Source organism: Capricornis sumatraensis, chromosome 4 (genome assembly GCF_032405125.1).
Source record: "Capricornis sumatraensis isolate serow.1 chromosome 4, serow.2, whole genome shotgun sequence".
Taxonomy (NCBI): Eukaryota; Metazoa; Chordata; class Mammalia; order Artiodactyla; family Bovidae; genus Capricornis; species Capricornis sumatraensis.
In genome coordinates, this window is record NC_091072.1 from 76,679,780 (window position 1) to 76,694,003 (window position 14,224).

The 14,224-nt window shown below is 39.1% G+C and overlaps 1 protein-coding gene across 1 annotated transcript; it reads left to right on the forward strand.

The window, feature by feature from the left end:
* Positions 1-6,889: 6,889 nt before the first annotated feature.
* On the forward strand, positions 6,890-7,843 carry LOC138078629 (olfactory receptor 10AD1-like). The gene has a single exon (XM_068971438.1). It carries the CDS (start codon positions 6,890-6,892, stop codon positions 7,841-7,843), a length of 954 nt encoding a protein of 317 aa, XP_068827539.1.
* The last annotated feature ends 6,381 nt before the right edge of the window (positions 7,844-14,224 follow it).

Genomic DNA, 14,224 nt, shown 5'->3' on the forward strand with positions numbered 1-14,224 from the left:
TCAAACTCCTTGTTAAAATACTAAAACATTCCTTTAGTCTAACTTAATACTCTTGTTGCACTTACCTCTATTTTCTATTGTTCTGTCTTATGATCATTAGAGAAGAGCTCTTTACTATATTTGAATAGTGGTATCTCCCAGAATATTCCTTCTTAACCTCTTTAGTCTTTCTTTTCAGTGTTCTAATTCAGTGCCCTCCACAATATATTCTTTGTTTCAAGGATGATCTCATCGGTCTGTTGGCCAGGGGTATTATATACACTGATTTTTTTAAATACAAAGTGTATGTACTTCTTTAGTTCTTATACTTGTCTCCAAGCCTCCAATCAATGTCTTCTTTAGTTGCTTCTTTTCTTATTTCTGGAAACTTTAAAGGTAATGAGGAAATAAGGATAGCAAGGCATCATAAAAGGGTCTGTAAATATTTAACCTAAGGAAAAAGGCTAAAATGGCTAATCAATAGATCCAAATCTTAAAGAGAATTCTTCCTTCATAATATATTGTTTTTATTAAGGATTAATTTCAAAGAAGGAAGCCTATAACTATAATGAAATATGAATTATCACATATGTGTGTGTACATGGGTGGGTGGGTGTGTATATTCCTGACCAAAATGTGACATTCAGTAATTGTAGAACCTACAGGAGGTAGTGACGTCTCTGCCCTAAGCAGCTTGGGAAAAAGTTATTCGAAGGACTTAAAAGGCCTGGTCTGAATCTCATTACTTTTATTTGCTAGGCATATGATCTTGGGCAAGTTACTTTAGCTCTCTGAGCCTGTTTTCCTCCTCTGTAAAATGGAGATGGTACCTATTTAATAGGTTTTTATAAGAGTTAAATGGAATAATATACATAAATATGCTTTGTAAACTAGAAATTACTATAAGTGAGTAAAGAAACTTTATCTGAGTTGACATCATCTGGAATGATTTGAAAAATTTCATGTAAGGGATTTCATGTAAGAAATTTCGTGTAAGCTAAAGGGGTACTGTTTCTTCCAGAGAGGACCCTAAGTTCCAATGTCCTGCCGAGTCTAGCTCATCCACAGCCTCCATGAGACTGCCCTTCTTACCTGTTGAAATGGTTTGGTGACAAACAGACCATTTCTAGCTATAGCAACAGAATGAGGTAAGACGTAACTTCTACAAGATTTTCCCATTTTTTGTATGTACCATAATATGTGTAACCAGTGCTCAACTGAGGGATATTTAAGTTATTTCTACAGGAAAGATGAACAGTGAGGTTAAAAGTATTTTCTGTACCTTTACCCTATCCCTTCCTAGGTAGAAAATCTGGCCTCCCTGTAGGCTGAGGCAGAAACATAAAGAGAAAGGAAGAAATGCACCTAATCCTAAGTCCTCAGCAATGCTAACAACACACCTGCAAATGATCATTCTGCCCTTCCTTTTCATTCCAGTGGTGTGCTGAACCCAGTTGGCACCAGCTCTGAAGAACCATCTGTTACATTTTGAGGCATTTTAAAAACTGATTGTTAAACATGGCCATTTTAACATATTATAACAAACCATTAAATATATTATAAGACAAAGGTAATAGATACTAAAAATTCATCACTTCCTAAGGTTTTCACTACATTTCACTATTATCTATCTTCTCAAGGTCGTGTATTTACATCTGTTGTATCTATATGGTCGGAAAATCATACAACAGTAATGTAACGTGCGCCCCTTCCTAACTCCGTGTTTAGTGGGGTCACGTTTCTAGCAAAGTGGGTCATATGGGAATATTTACACCAGGAAAATTGGCAAATGTTACAAATCAGGTGTCCCTGGCAGAGCCATCTGTTAAACATGTATCAACATACTACCTCTTGAATTCATTTTTCAGATACTTTGGCTAGTAATTATAGGGCATCCAAAACCCTGAAGCTGTGGGGGTAGTTGACAGTGTACCTTTTGGAATCAGACTCTCAGATTTTAATTCAAGCATGATACTGGGCAAAATTGCTCACCTTTTCTGTGTGTTTGTAAAATAAGGATGAAAGAAAGACTATTCCATGTGTGGTTTTGAAGCTTTAAAAACTTACTATTACACATCAGAACAAATAGTACATAATGCATAGTGTGTATCATAATTATTTTTATTTAGATAAAATTTTTATTATGACATGGAAACCTCTTTCAAGTACTGCTTTACTAAGAAATTTTGACAATCAGATATCACTATTGAATTCTATCAAACATCTCCTTTAGAATGTAGAATACTCTCACCTTTGACATATTATTATGGTAGTTACAGTACTAGAATTCCTAAAATAAGAACCTTAAATCACTGGAATGGATTTCACTAGATCATGATGTATTTTTCTTTGCATTGATGAATTCCATTTGTTTAGATTTTACTTTGCCTGACTCGCCATTATTAATAGACTGTCTTAGTTATCATTGTCTTTTGTATACTTCTCAGATTTTGGATTCAATGGTTTGATGACTTTGTAAAAGTAGTTAGGAACCCACTATTTTTTTCATCATAAACTGTCAAAAATATTTGATTGCTGCAAAATTAGAAAGAACTCAGGAAACTATCATGGTCTGGAGCCATTTGGGGCTTAGCTCTTTGTCAATTTTCTGTTTTAGTAAGTCTCAAACTTGCCTGCAACATTGGAGCCACCTGGGAAGTTTTTAAAAACACTGACGCCTGAATCCCTCCCCTTATATTGTTTTATGTCTGGTTTGCAACATAGGCACAGCAACATCACGGCAACATTTTAAAACTCTTCAAGACACTATAATGTGAAGCCAAAGTTCAGAACTGCTTCATTTCATTTAGTTTGGTTTGGTTCAGTTAGTTTGGTTTCTATATTTTCTTTAACAAATTTTAGTGATTTATATTAACATGTACCTGGAAAATTATCTTTTCCTCTGACCTTCAAACCTGATGGTCATAGGCAAAATACTGTGGCATAATTATTTTTGGTTTTTTTGTAGCTGTGATTATTAAAACTTCTTGTATATTGTGCTTTCTTCCTCTCATCTCATTTTTATTGTTCTTATGTAACAACATATAGACGAACTATAACAACATAGTTTGTCTATTTTACTGACATTTTCAAAGGACCAATTTCTTTGAAATTATTTATTATCTTTGAGTTTATTAACTACTTTTTTCTGTTTTTGTATTCAATTATTTTTTTCTTTGATCTTTCCATATTCCCTTTTGGTCTTGCTTATGTTAATTTTATCTGCTTCTATCCTCTTGAGCTATTTCACTTCATTTAATTTATCTTTATTTCTTATTCTTAATCCAAGTATTTCAGGCTATTAACTTTTCCTTTAACAAATATCTGTGTATATATTTATTGATATATGCTTCCTTTTATTATCATTATTTTTTTAGATAGCCTGTAATTAATTTTTTGATTCCTGTTTGATCTATCTAAAAGTTGTTTTCAGAGGGCTTTTTGTTTTTCAATGTTTACTAGATGGAGTGTTTTTCATAATCATGCCTAGTTTTATTGTTGTTACAAAATCCCTTCTGGTTTAATTGCAAAATTCTTCTAAAACATCCATTCTATCTTAATTGAACATGCGTAACAACAGGCACTTAAAGAAAATAACTCATATAATAAGTTTAATAAACAGAAAAGCAAGTGGCACCAGCTGCCCTTCCATCTCAGGCAGGCTGATCTCTTAGTTTGAGTCTTCTATTTAGGAGGGAAGTACTTGAGACTCAACCCACCAGAATCCCAGGTGTGTGATCAGGAATAAGGCCTTTTTCTCATTGCCTCCCTTACATGCTCCTGTCTATTGGAGGCAAGTCCACTCTACAATCATAAGATTATGCAAGAGTCAGCAAACCTTTTCTCTAAAGGTTTAATATTTTAACCTCCATGCATTGATTTACTAGTATTGCATGGAACATATTTGTAATAAAAAATTATTCATTGATTATCTGAAAAATCATATTTAACTGGGCATCTAATATTTTTATTTGCTAAATCTGACAATCATATTTGCAGGCTAAATGGTCGCTGGCAAATATTCAGCTCTGCCTTTGTAGTGGAAAAACAACCAGACAATACATAAGCAGATTAGTGTGGCTGTGTTCCAATTAAATTTTATTTATAAAAATAAACAATGGACTATATTTGTCTTGAGGGCTATACTTTGTCTTCACCTGCGTTAGTAGTTTTTCAACATTTAATGTACAACAGAATCACGTGGAAGGCTTGTTAAAACACTGATTGCTAGACTCCATCCCCAGGGTTTATGATTCTGTAGATCTGGAGTGAGGCCCCAGTATAGTTTCTATGAAGTTCCCAGGTGACGCTTCTGCTGCTACTAGTCTGTGGACCACACTTTGAGTACTACCACATTAGAAGAAATACCTACTGCCTTTTTATTCATAAAACCGTCTCAGTAGAACATAGGCTTATTTATTATTATTCTTTCAAAGACTTCACCAGTCTTATCAGATAAAAAAAAAAAGTGATGAAATTTAATTATCCTCATGGCCACATCTTCCTAACATACATGGTATATTCGGGTTAATTTTAAAAAGTCACTCCCTCTCAGAACAGGATTAGAAGAAAGGTACCACTTTGAATCCACACAGCCCCTCACCAGGGTACACGGCTTGGTTAAGCTGAGCAAAGACTGGACTTCAGCAGCCACTGTGACCTTCAGGAACCTTTGGGCAGTACACAAATAGTACAACACTCCTGGCAGCCCTGCTGATCAGAAGAATGTTATCCACAATTTATCAAAACAATACCCTCTAAATTTATATATTCAGTAAGAGTTTACATCTTTTCTTGAAGTTAAAAAAAATGAGCAAGCAATATTCCTTTTTTTTCCCACTTGGATTTGACAGGCTTTTTTTTCAGCTTTACTGAGGCATAATAGAAAAAAAGTATATGATATTTAAAGTGTGCAATGTGATGATAAACAGTATTCTTAAGAAAATCCCATACACTAGCTAACTACTGTGCTCTTTTTCTCTCATCAAGGGGAGAAAATAAATAAATTTTAAGAAATCTCCTCTATGTGGAAATTTAAAAAGAATTTTAATGCCTAGTTTTAGTGTGGTCAATATGATCTGAACTTTTTTGGACCTTTGGAATTCATTGAAGATTTTTTTATACTCTAATATACCATGAAGGACCTAAGCTACTCCATTTTGTTAACAAAAAAAACTCCATTTTGTAAGGATCCAGGAAAAGAGCCTTTAAAAATCCAAGAGCCTTTGGAAATCCCCTGACCTCACCCCACCACCCTCGAGCCAGTCAGACCCCAGACCAAAATCTCCTGACTTAACGTAGTCTACCTAGGTAATGGGAACCAATCAGAACCCGGGGCCAGCCCGGGAAAATAAGAATCAATCAGAAACCAACACCTAACCCTTCCACAGAAGGTAACCAATTAGATGTCTCCCAACCCAGAAACTCCCGTTTTTCAAATTTCTCTCATGAAATAAGAATCAATCAGAAACCAACACCTAACCCTTCCACAGAAGGTAACCAATTAGATGTCTCCCAACCCAAAAACTCCCGTTTTTCAAATTTCTCGCGCGAGAATACCCTATATAAACAATGTAACCCAGAACTCGTGGCTCCTCCCTATAGCCGCTGCGTCGGTATCGGGTGGGAGCCCCAGCTCGAGCTTGGTGATAAAAACTCTCTTGCTTTTGCATCAGATATCAGCTCCCTGGTGGTCATTGGGAGATTTTGCGACTTGGGCATAACAACCAATAATATGTTCCAAGTGTTTCATGACCCTTCCAAAGGGTACCCTCCCTGTATGGAGGCAATAGAGTTGAAATATATCTGCCTACACATGTTTGCTTTTTGTTAATATTGTCCATATGTTATATGGATTTTCTATGAGCTGACTTATCCCCCTGATTTAATGACTTGGGGTATAGTATAATATCCATGGAGTCAGGGAGGAAGTTCTCTGCATGATTTTATATCCTTGGCACCCAGCTCAGTATATGGAACACACTAGGCACTTGTTTATTAAATGAATAAACCATTTTTGACTGTAAAGTGGAGTGGAGTGCAGTTGTTCCCAGTTCCGCTTTCAAATGAAAAATGAATTTTTATCCTTTTTACTTCCTCCCTATTGCATTGCATTCCCCAACCTGGAAACAGCTGTAATCACTGCATTTCTTCTTGAAAATATACTCCCCCTCACTTAAGTTCCTATGGAAGTTTCCACTCAGCCTTGTTTTGGTCTTCAAAGCTTTTAAAATATAAACATTAAAAAAAAAAAAAACCTACTGAAAAGACATGAACTAACATACAGATTATGGTTTCCCTCTGGTTGATTCTTTTTATTTATTTATTTAGCTTTTGCTCTTTTGGTATTTTCCAGATGTTCCACAAGGAGCAGGCATTGGTTGTATACTTAAAAGAACGAAGAAACTTTATAATAAGAAATAGCAGTCATTTTTTTCTCTAATATTTCTACTCTCTTGTTTGAGTTCTACTCATTGAGGTTATATAGAAAAAGTAAATTCTCTCTTCTAGACGAAAAACCTATGAACATTTAAAAAGGACCTCTCAGAGTGTCCCTAAGACTCCCCCTTAAAGTTTCCTTTAAAAGTCTGTCACGTGGTTTCTAGATCATTCACCATCTTTTTTGTCTGAATATAACCCCTTTGGTGGATAATCATTGAAAATAGAGGTCCAGAACTGGATATGGTATTTCAAGCACAGCCTGATCCATAGAAAGGATAGTAGAATCTCCCTTGGTTACACTATGGTTCCATTATCGTGGCCTGCAATAGAACTGGTATTTTCAGTGCCCATGACAGTGCTGACTTACATGCAGTTTACTGTAATTCCCCATCTTTCACTCATTTCCCTTACCTACACCCTACTCTCTTCTCTGTGCTTTATCTATCTTCCTTTCTCAAGCAGGCCCCAGATGGTAGACACAAGGAATGGCAGCACCGTGACTGAGTTTATCCTCGTGGGCTTTGAGCAGAGCTCCTCTTCCACTCGGGCATTGCTCTTTGCCCTCTTCCTAGCCCTCTACAGCCTTGCCATGGCCATGAATGGCCTCATCATCTTCATCACCTGGACAGACCCAAGGCTCAACAGCCCCATGTACTTCTTCCTTGGCCACCTGTCCTTCCTGGATGTCTGCTTCATCACCACCACCATCCCACAGATGCTGATGCACTTAGTGATAAAGAATCACACTCTCACCTTTGCCTCTTGTTTAACCCAGATGTATCTGGTTTTTGGTGTGGGTGTGGCTGAGTGCATCCTCCTGGCTTTCATGGCCTATGACCGTTATGTTGCCATCTGCCACCCACTTAGCTATGCCCAGATCATGAGCCGGCAGGTCTGTGTGAGCCTGGTGAGTACAGCCTGGTCCTTTGGGTTGATCAATGGCATCCTTCTTGACTACATGACATTTCGTGGTCCCTTCTGCAGAGACAACCACATAGAAAACTTCTTCTGTGAGGCCCCCATAGTGATTGCTCTCTCCTGTGGAGACCCCCAGTTTAGTCTGAAAGTCATCTTTGCCGATGCCATTGTGGTGCTGCTCAGCCCCATGGTGCTCATTGTCATCTCCTATGCCCGCATCCTGGCCTCCATCCTGGGCAGGAACTCCTCTGGTCGAGGCAAGACCTTCTCTACTTGTGCCTCCCATCTGACCGTGGTCATCTTTTTCTACACCTCAGCCATGTTCTCTTACATGAACCCCCGCAGCACACACGGTCCTGACAAAGACAAGCCCTTTTCCCTCCTCTACACCATCATCACCCCCATGTGCAACCCCGTCATCTACAGTTTCCGAAACAAAGAAATGAAGGGGGCCATGGTGAGGGCCCTTGGGAGGAGCAGCCTTTCCCAGGCAGAGTCTGTGTAGTTAGAAACACCTGAAGGGGCAGCTTCCCTTGACTTCCCCTCCTGCAGCCCGAAGAAGTGGGAGACTCACTAGCTGACAAGCTCCAGGAAGGAGTACTCATGGCTTCCTTTCTGCTAGTATAAGACCTGAAAGATCCTGTTGTTGTTTCTCAGTTGCTAAGTTGTGTCTGACTCCGTGTGACCCCGTGGACTGCTGCACACAAGGCTTCCCTGTCCTTCACTATCTCCCAGAGTTTGTTCAAACTCATCTCCATTAAGTCAGTGACGCTATCTAACCATCTCATCCTCTGCCACCCCCTTCTCCTCTTGCTCTCAATCTTTCCCAGCATCAGGGTCTTTCCAATGAGTCAGCTCTTCAGACCAAGTATTGGAACTTCAGTTTCAGCAGTAGTCCTTCCAATGAATATTCAGGGTTGATTTCCTTTAGGATTAACTGGTTTGATCTCCTTGCTGTCCAAGGGACTCTCAAGAGTCTTCTCCAGCACCACAATCTTTATGGAAGATCCTGTTGATGTTTAATAATGCTCATCTATCTAATTTCACTTCTACCAAATTTCTCTTAGTTATACATTTTCATGATTGGAAGGGCAAGTGTAATAAAATGGAGGAGTGTATTCCAAAATTTGGGGGAAAGTAGTATTGTCCTCTAGAGAAATTCATCAAAGAGGATGACAAGTTCATTCTTTCCAGAGCATTTCTTTCCAGGGCAAAGTCAACTGGTAGGAACCTTAAGATTGAGAAAGGAGCAGATTGAGAGCCATGAGGGAAACAAAAGGATGTGGAACATGGGAAAAAAGCAATGAGTAGGAGAAATATGGTGCAACCATCCCTATATGCTTGCCTCAAAATTCTCCATGAAATTTGTCTCCCTATATAAGAACTGATTAATAGGACTACTTCTCAGGGGCAGCAAGAGGAGGAGCTGTATGTCAAGCGCATGTGGATCATTGAGGGAGAGGAGGAAGAACAGAAGCAAGAGCAAAAGTCTCTGGAGAGCACCTACTTCCCCAGGTTGTAAACTGGGAGTGGGAGCTGTAGGCGGAAATCTCCTAGGATCAAGAAAGCTTTGAGTGACATCTGCATTGTACAAGAATATATAAAAGCTCCTTGACCTATTTACACACTTATTTGCTACAATTTGTAAATTCTGACACTGACCTGGATACAGTTTAAGTGTATCCTTTTTTTCATGAAGATTCCTTCCTATCTCTTGCTTTACCTGTAATATACTACATTTCCTGAAACTATACTCACAGTTCTGTCTTCCCCACCACTATTCCATTTCTGAAAATCTAGAGCAGAGGAGTCGGACATGACGGAGCGACCTCACTTTCACTTTTCACTTGCATGCATTGGAGAAGGAAATGGCAACCCACTCCAGTGTTCTTGCCTGGAGAATCTCAGGAACGGTGGAGCCTGGTGGGCTGCCGTCTATGGGGTTGCACAGAGTCAGACACGGCTGAAGAGACTTAGCAGCAGCAGCAGAGCAGAGGAGGTCCTAAGTAGGGATGATTTTCTCCCCCAGGGGTATTTAGAAATATCTGAAGATATTTTTTTGGTTGTCACTACTGGAGGAAAGAGTATGGTACTAGCATCTAGTAGGTAGAGACCAGAGATGCTGCTGAACATTCTATAATACAAAGGAAATCCCCTAAAATAAAGAATTGTACGGCCCAAGATGTCAATAATGTCAAGGAGAGATAAGGTATTAAAATGGAAGAATCATAAAAATGATAAGAGTTATTGCTATGGGGAGGGAAGAGATAGGGGGAAACCAAGGAGAATTTAGAATAAAGAATTCTATCTGCAAAGTCATTTTCTGCTGGACTACGGGCAGGATTTCTGCTGACACTGCCATAGCAACAATCTATGTAAATAGCTGTAATAAAAACCTTCCCTAAAACCTCTCTGTTTGTCTCTATTTGAACTTACCCTTACCCCCACCAAGTTTTTTTTTCAAGTTATAGGAATTTCCTAGCCAGTCATGCCTTTTCTGTCTATCACTAGTCTGGATTCCTACTTAAATTCTACCCTTTCCCTCTGTTACTTCCAAGCAAAATTCATCCACCCAATATCCATCCTTCCCTTGTTCCCACCAATCTCATATTTTCGCCTAGCTCAATCTCACCATTCATCACCTCCGCTTGTTTACAGTGGGACTTTTACAATGCCATTTAGTAAAATGTGTGGAAACCATGTACACTATTATGGAAATACTACCTATAATTCCAATACTTTTTCTCATCCACTTCACCAATCTCCTCCTTTTATCAATGCTTATATTTCCCCACCCGTATGCTCCACCCATCCTGAAGGGTCTGCTCTACCTTTTATTATGCTAGACTTTTTTTTTTTTTTTTGCCCTGCTAAAACTAAATGCACACTTTCTCCCCTAATCTGTGTCCTGATAGACAGACTTTTGTTGACTGCCTTCATTACCTTCTAAGCTCTGGTTGGGTTCAACTAATAAGAGTTACTTAGTAAGAGTAGAGGAAAGCAGGAAGAGAGTGGGTGTGTTTATTTTCCTGTCTCCTTTCCTGATGTTCCAGAGCCCCTGTCAAGTGGCCTTCTTTTACAGCTCCGTTCTCTGACCTGGTCCCACTCTTGAGAGCCTAAGTGCTTTTCCATCCCTCTTTGACTCCTGCATCTTTATAATTCCCCTTATTGGTTCTATGTAAGTACACCTACTATTTCCTTCTGCTGCACCCACTAGGGCTTCCCATGAGGAACAAGTAGTAAAGAATTTGCCTGCCAGTGCAGGAGATGAAGAGACATGGGTTTGTACCTGGATGAGGAAGATCCACTAGAATAGGAAATGGCACCCCACTCCAGTATTCTTGCCTGGAAAATTCCATGAAATGGAGGAGCCTGACAGGCTACAGTCCATGGGGCTGCAAATTCGGACACGACTGAGTGCCTGAGCACCACACCACCTGGCTGAGTAACAGGGACCTAGTACAAAAACAAACAGAAAATATCTCAAAATAGCCTGTATGTTGGTCCATAAAACAAACCTTAAAGCATTTCAAAGGTAAGGAATCACACAGGCCAAGTTCTCTAATCATGCTGCTGCTGCTGCTAAGTCGCTTCAGTCGTGTCTGACTCTGTGCGACCCCAGAGATGGCAGCCCACCAGAGTCCCCCGTCCCTGGGATTCTCCGGGCAAGAACACTGGAGTGGATTGCCATTTCCTTCTTCAATGCATGAAAGTGAAAAGTGAAAGTGAAGTCGCTCAGTCATGTCCAACTCTTAGCGGCCCCATGGACTGCAGCCCACCAAGCTCCTCCTCCTGGGATTTTCCAGGCAAGAGTACTGGAGTGGGGCGCCATTGCCTTCTCCTCTCTAATCACAATGCAGTTAAAAGTTAGCAATCAGTATCAAAAAGATACCTGGAAAGAAACCCATATGTTTGGAAATTGAGAAACATAATTCTAATTAAGAACGAATTATAAGTCTAATCTTACATGGAAAGAGTATGGGGCTTAGAAGTTGTCACTTCCACCCTCATCAGTGAAAAAGAAAAATGAATGAACAAACAAAATCAACAATACTTCTTAGGTCCATTGGAGAATTGAAGTCACAGGGCAAACCGCCATCCCAAAAACTGAGAGACAGGTGAACACAGAGAATCCCAGCTTCCTTAGGAGCAGAAGCTGCAGCTAGAGCCTGGTCAGAACACTTGAAGGAAAACTGACTAGTTATTGAGACTGAGCATGGGTTGGCTTCATAGAAAAACAATCCTGGAGGCTCATCCTTAGGGAAGCTGTCTTAGTTTTATGAGTTTTACTTGCAGCATTCCCACCAGATTCTCATGATGAAGATCAGAAAAAAAAAAAAAAAGACAAAAAATTCCCTTATGCTTCAGCAGTGGGAAGGGGAAATAACCATTCTGAAATAAGCTCAGAGAGCTCTGTTCTCCTTAACAGACTGTCCTCAAGGAACACTACCTTATGAGAACCTAACCAACCTGGGGAAGGATCCAGAAAAAAAAAAAAATGTGAGAAGTACTTGTAAACTTCACAGCATAAGGACACAGGCTCACTAGAAAACCAAGACCTCATCACAGGACCACAAGATGCTTCCACTCCCCACCACTCACCACCACATCAGTAGGGCTTGAGGGTTTCAAGAAGTACACCCAAAAGACCTACAATCTTCAGTCCCTACTTGCAAGGAGTCTCTAAGAAACAAAAAGATAACAGAGGAGATGAAAACAAGGACACTAGAGGAAATTTTAGCCTCTGGCACCACAGCTACAACAAACATAAACACTGCCTAACACCTAGCAAGATCAATAGAAAACCTCCACTAAAGGCCTATTTATCTCAGTTCCTTTTACCTGATACCTCATGTTTGGTTTTTTTAACAAAAGAGCCAATTATGGTAAAAATCAGAAAATTTCACAAGCCCCAAAACCATGATGAATCTATATACAATTTTGTGGGATGTAGCTAGAGCAGCACTTTCTTATATTAGAAGAAAAAAGAAAAGTTAAAATCTAATAAATTAAACACTAATTTAATCAAATGTTAATAGATTATGCAAGGAAAGGAGACGATGTATATAATAGATTTATCAGTAATGCCATCCAGCCATCTCATCCTCTGATGCTCTCTTCGCTTTCTGCCCTCAATCTTTCCCAGCATCAGGGACTTTTCCAATGAGTTTTCTGTTCACATCAGATGACCAAAATACTGGCGCTTCAGCTTTAGCATCAGTGCTTCCAGTGAATATTCTGGGTTGATCTCCCTTAACATTGACTGATTTGATCTTGCTGGCCAAGGGACTTTCACAAGTCTTCTCTAGCACCACAGTTCAAAGGCATCAATTCTCTGGCATTCTGCCTTCTTTACAGTCCAGCTCTCACAACCATACATGACCACTGGGAATACTATAGCCTTGACTATCCAGACCATTGTCGGCAGATTAATGCCTCCGTTTTTCAACACACTGTCTAGGTTTGTCATCACTTTTCTGCCAAGAGGCAATCGTCTTCTGATTTCATGGCTGCAGTCACCATCCACAGTAATTTTGGAGCCCAAGAAGAGGAAATCTGTCACTACTTCCACCTTTCCCCCCCAATCTGCCATGCAATAATGGGGCTGGATGCCATGATCTTAGTTTTTCTAATATTTAGTCTTAACCCAGCTCTTTCACTCTGCTCCTTCACCCTCATCAAGAGGCTCTTTAGTTCCTCTTGGCTTTCTGCCATTCAAGTGGTATCATCGGCATATCTGAGGCTGTTGACGTTTCTCCTGCCTGTCTTGATTCCAGCTTGTAACTCATCCAGCCCAGCATTTCTCATGATGTGCTCATGAAGGGGAATCAGCCATACATATACATAAATCCATTCTCTTGTAGATCCCCTTCCCATCTAGGTCACCACAGAGAACTGAGTAGAGTTCCCTGTGCTATATAGTAGGTTCTCATTAGTTATCTATTATATTTTATATATAGGAGGGTATTGATGTCAATTCCAATCTCCTAATTGACACTGCAACTTTTATAAATTATAAGTTTGTGGTACCCTGCACTGAGCAAATCTATCTGTACCTTTTTTCCAATATCATTTGCTTATATCACATTATGGTAATCCTTGCAATATTTCAGACTTTTAGTTAGTATTATATTTGTCATGGTAATCTGTGACCAGTGATCACTGATGTTACCACGATGACTTCCTGAGGACTCAGATGATGGTTAGCATTTTTTAGCAATAAAGTTTATTTAATTGAATAGGTACATTGTATTTTAGACATAATGTTATTGCACACTTAATAGACTATCATACAGTGTAAACATAACTTTTATATGCACCGGGAAAACCAAAAAATTTGTGTGACATGCTTTCTTGCAATAGTCACTTTATTTCGATGGTCTGGAACAGAACCCATAATATTATGGAGGTTTGCCTGTATAATAGAAAAGAGGGAAAGACCTCAAAAAACTGAAAATACAACTATCATATGACTCAGCAATTACACTCAGGTACATGTCTGAAAGAAAGGAAAACACTAATTCAAAAAGATATATGCTTCCCACTGTTAATAGCAGCATTATTTATGATAGCCAGGATATGAAAGCAATCTAAGTGTCCATCAGCAGATGAACGGATAAAGAAGCTGTGGTACATTCATACACAGCAGACTACTATTCAGGCATTTTAAAAAAAGAATGAAAGTTTGCTATTTGCAACAACATCAATGGACTTGGAGGGTATTATGCTAAGTGAAATGAGTTGAACAGAGAAAATACATACTCTATGATATGACTTACACGTGGAATCTAAAAAATAAACTAGTGAATATATCAAAAAGGAGGGAAAATCGTAACTCTTTAAATAACTTTGATACCAATACTTGACAAAGACAAAATAAGCTAAT

What these genes read in the sequence shown, in the direction of transcription:
- LOC138078629 (XM_068971438.1), top strand. Translation starts at nt 6,890, where the DNA reads ATGGTAGACACAAGGAATGGCAGCACCGTGACTGAGTTTATCCTCGTG.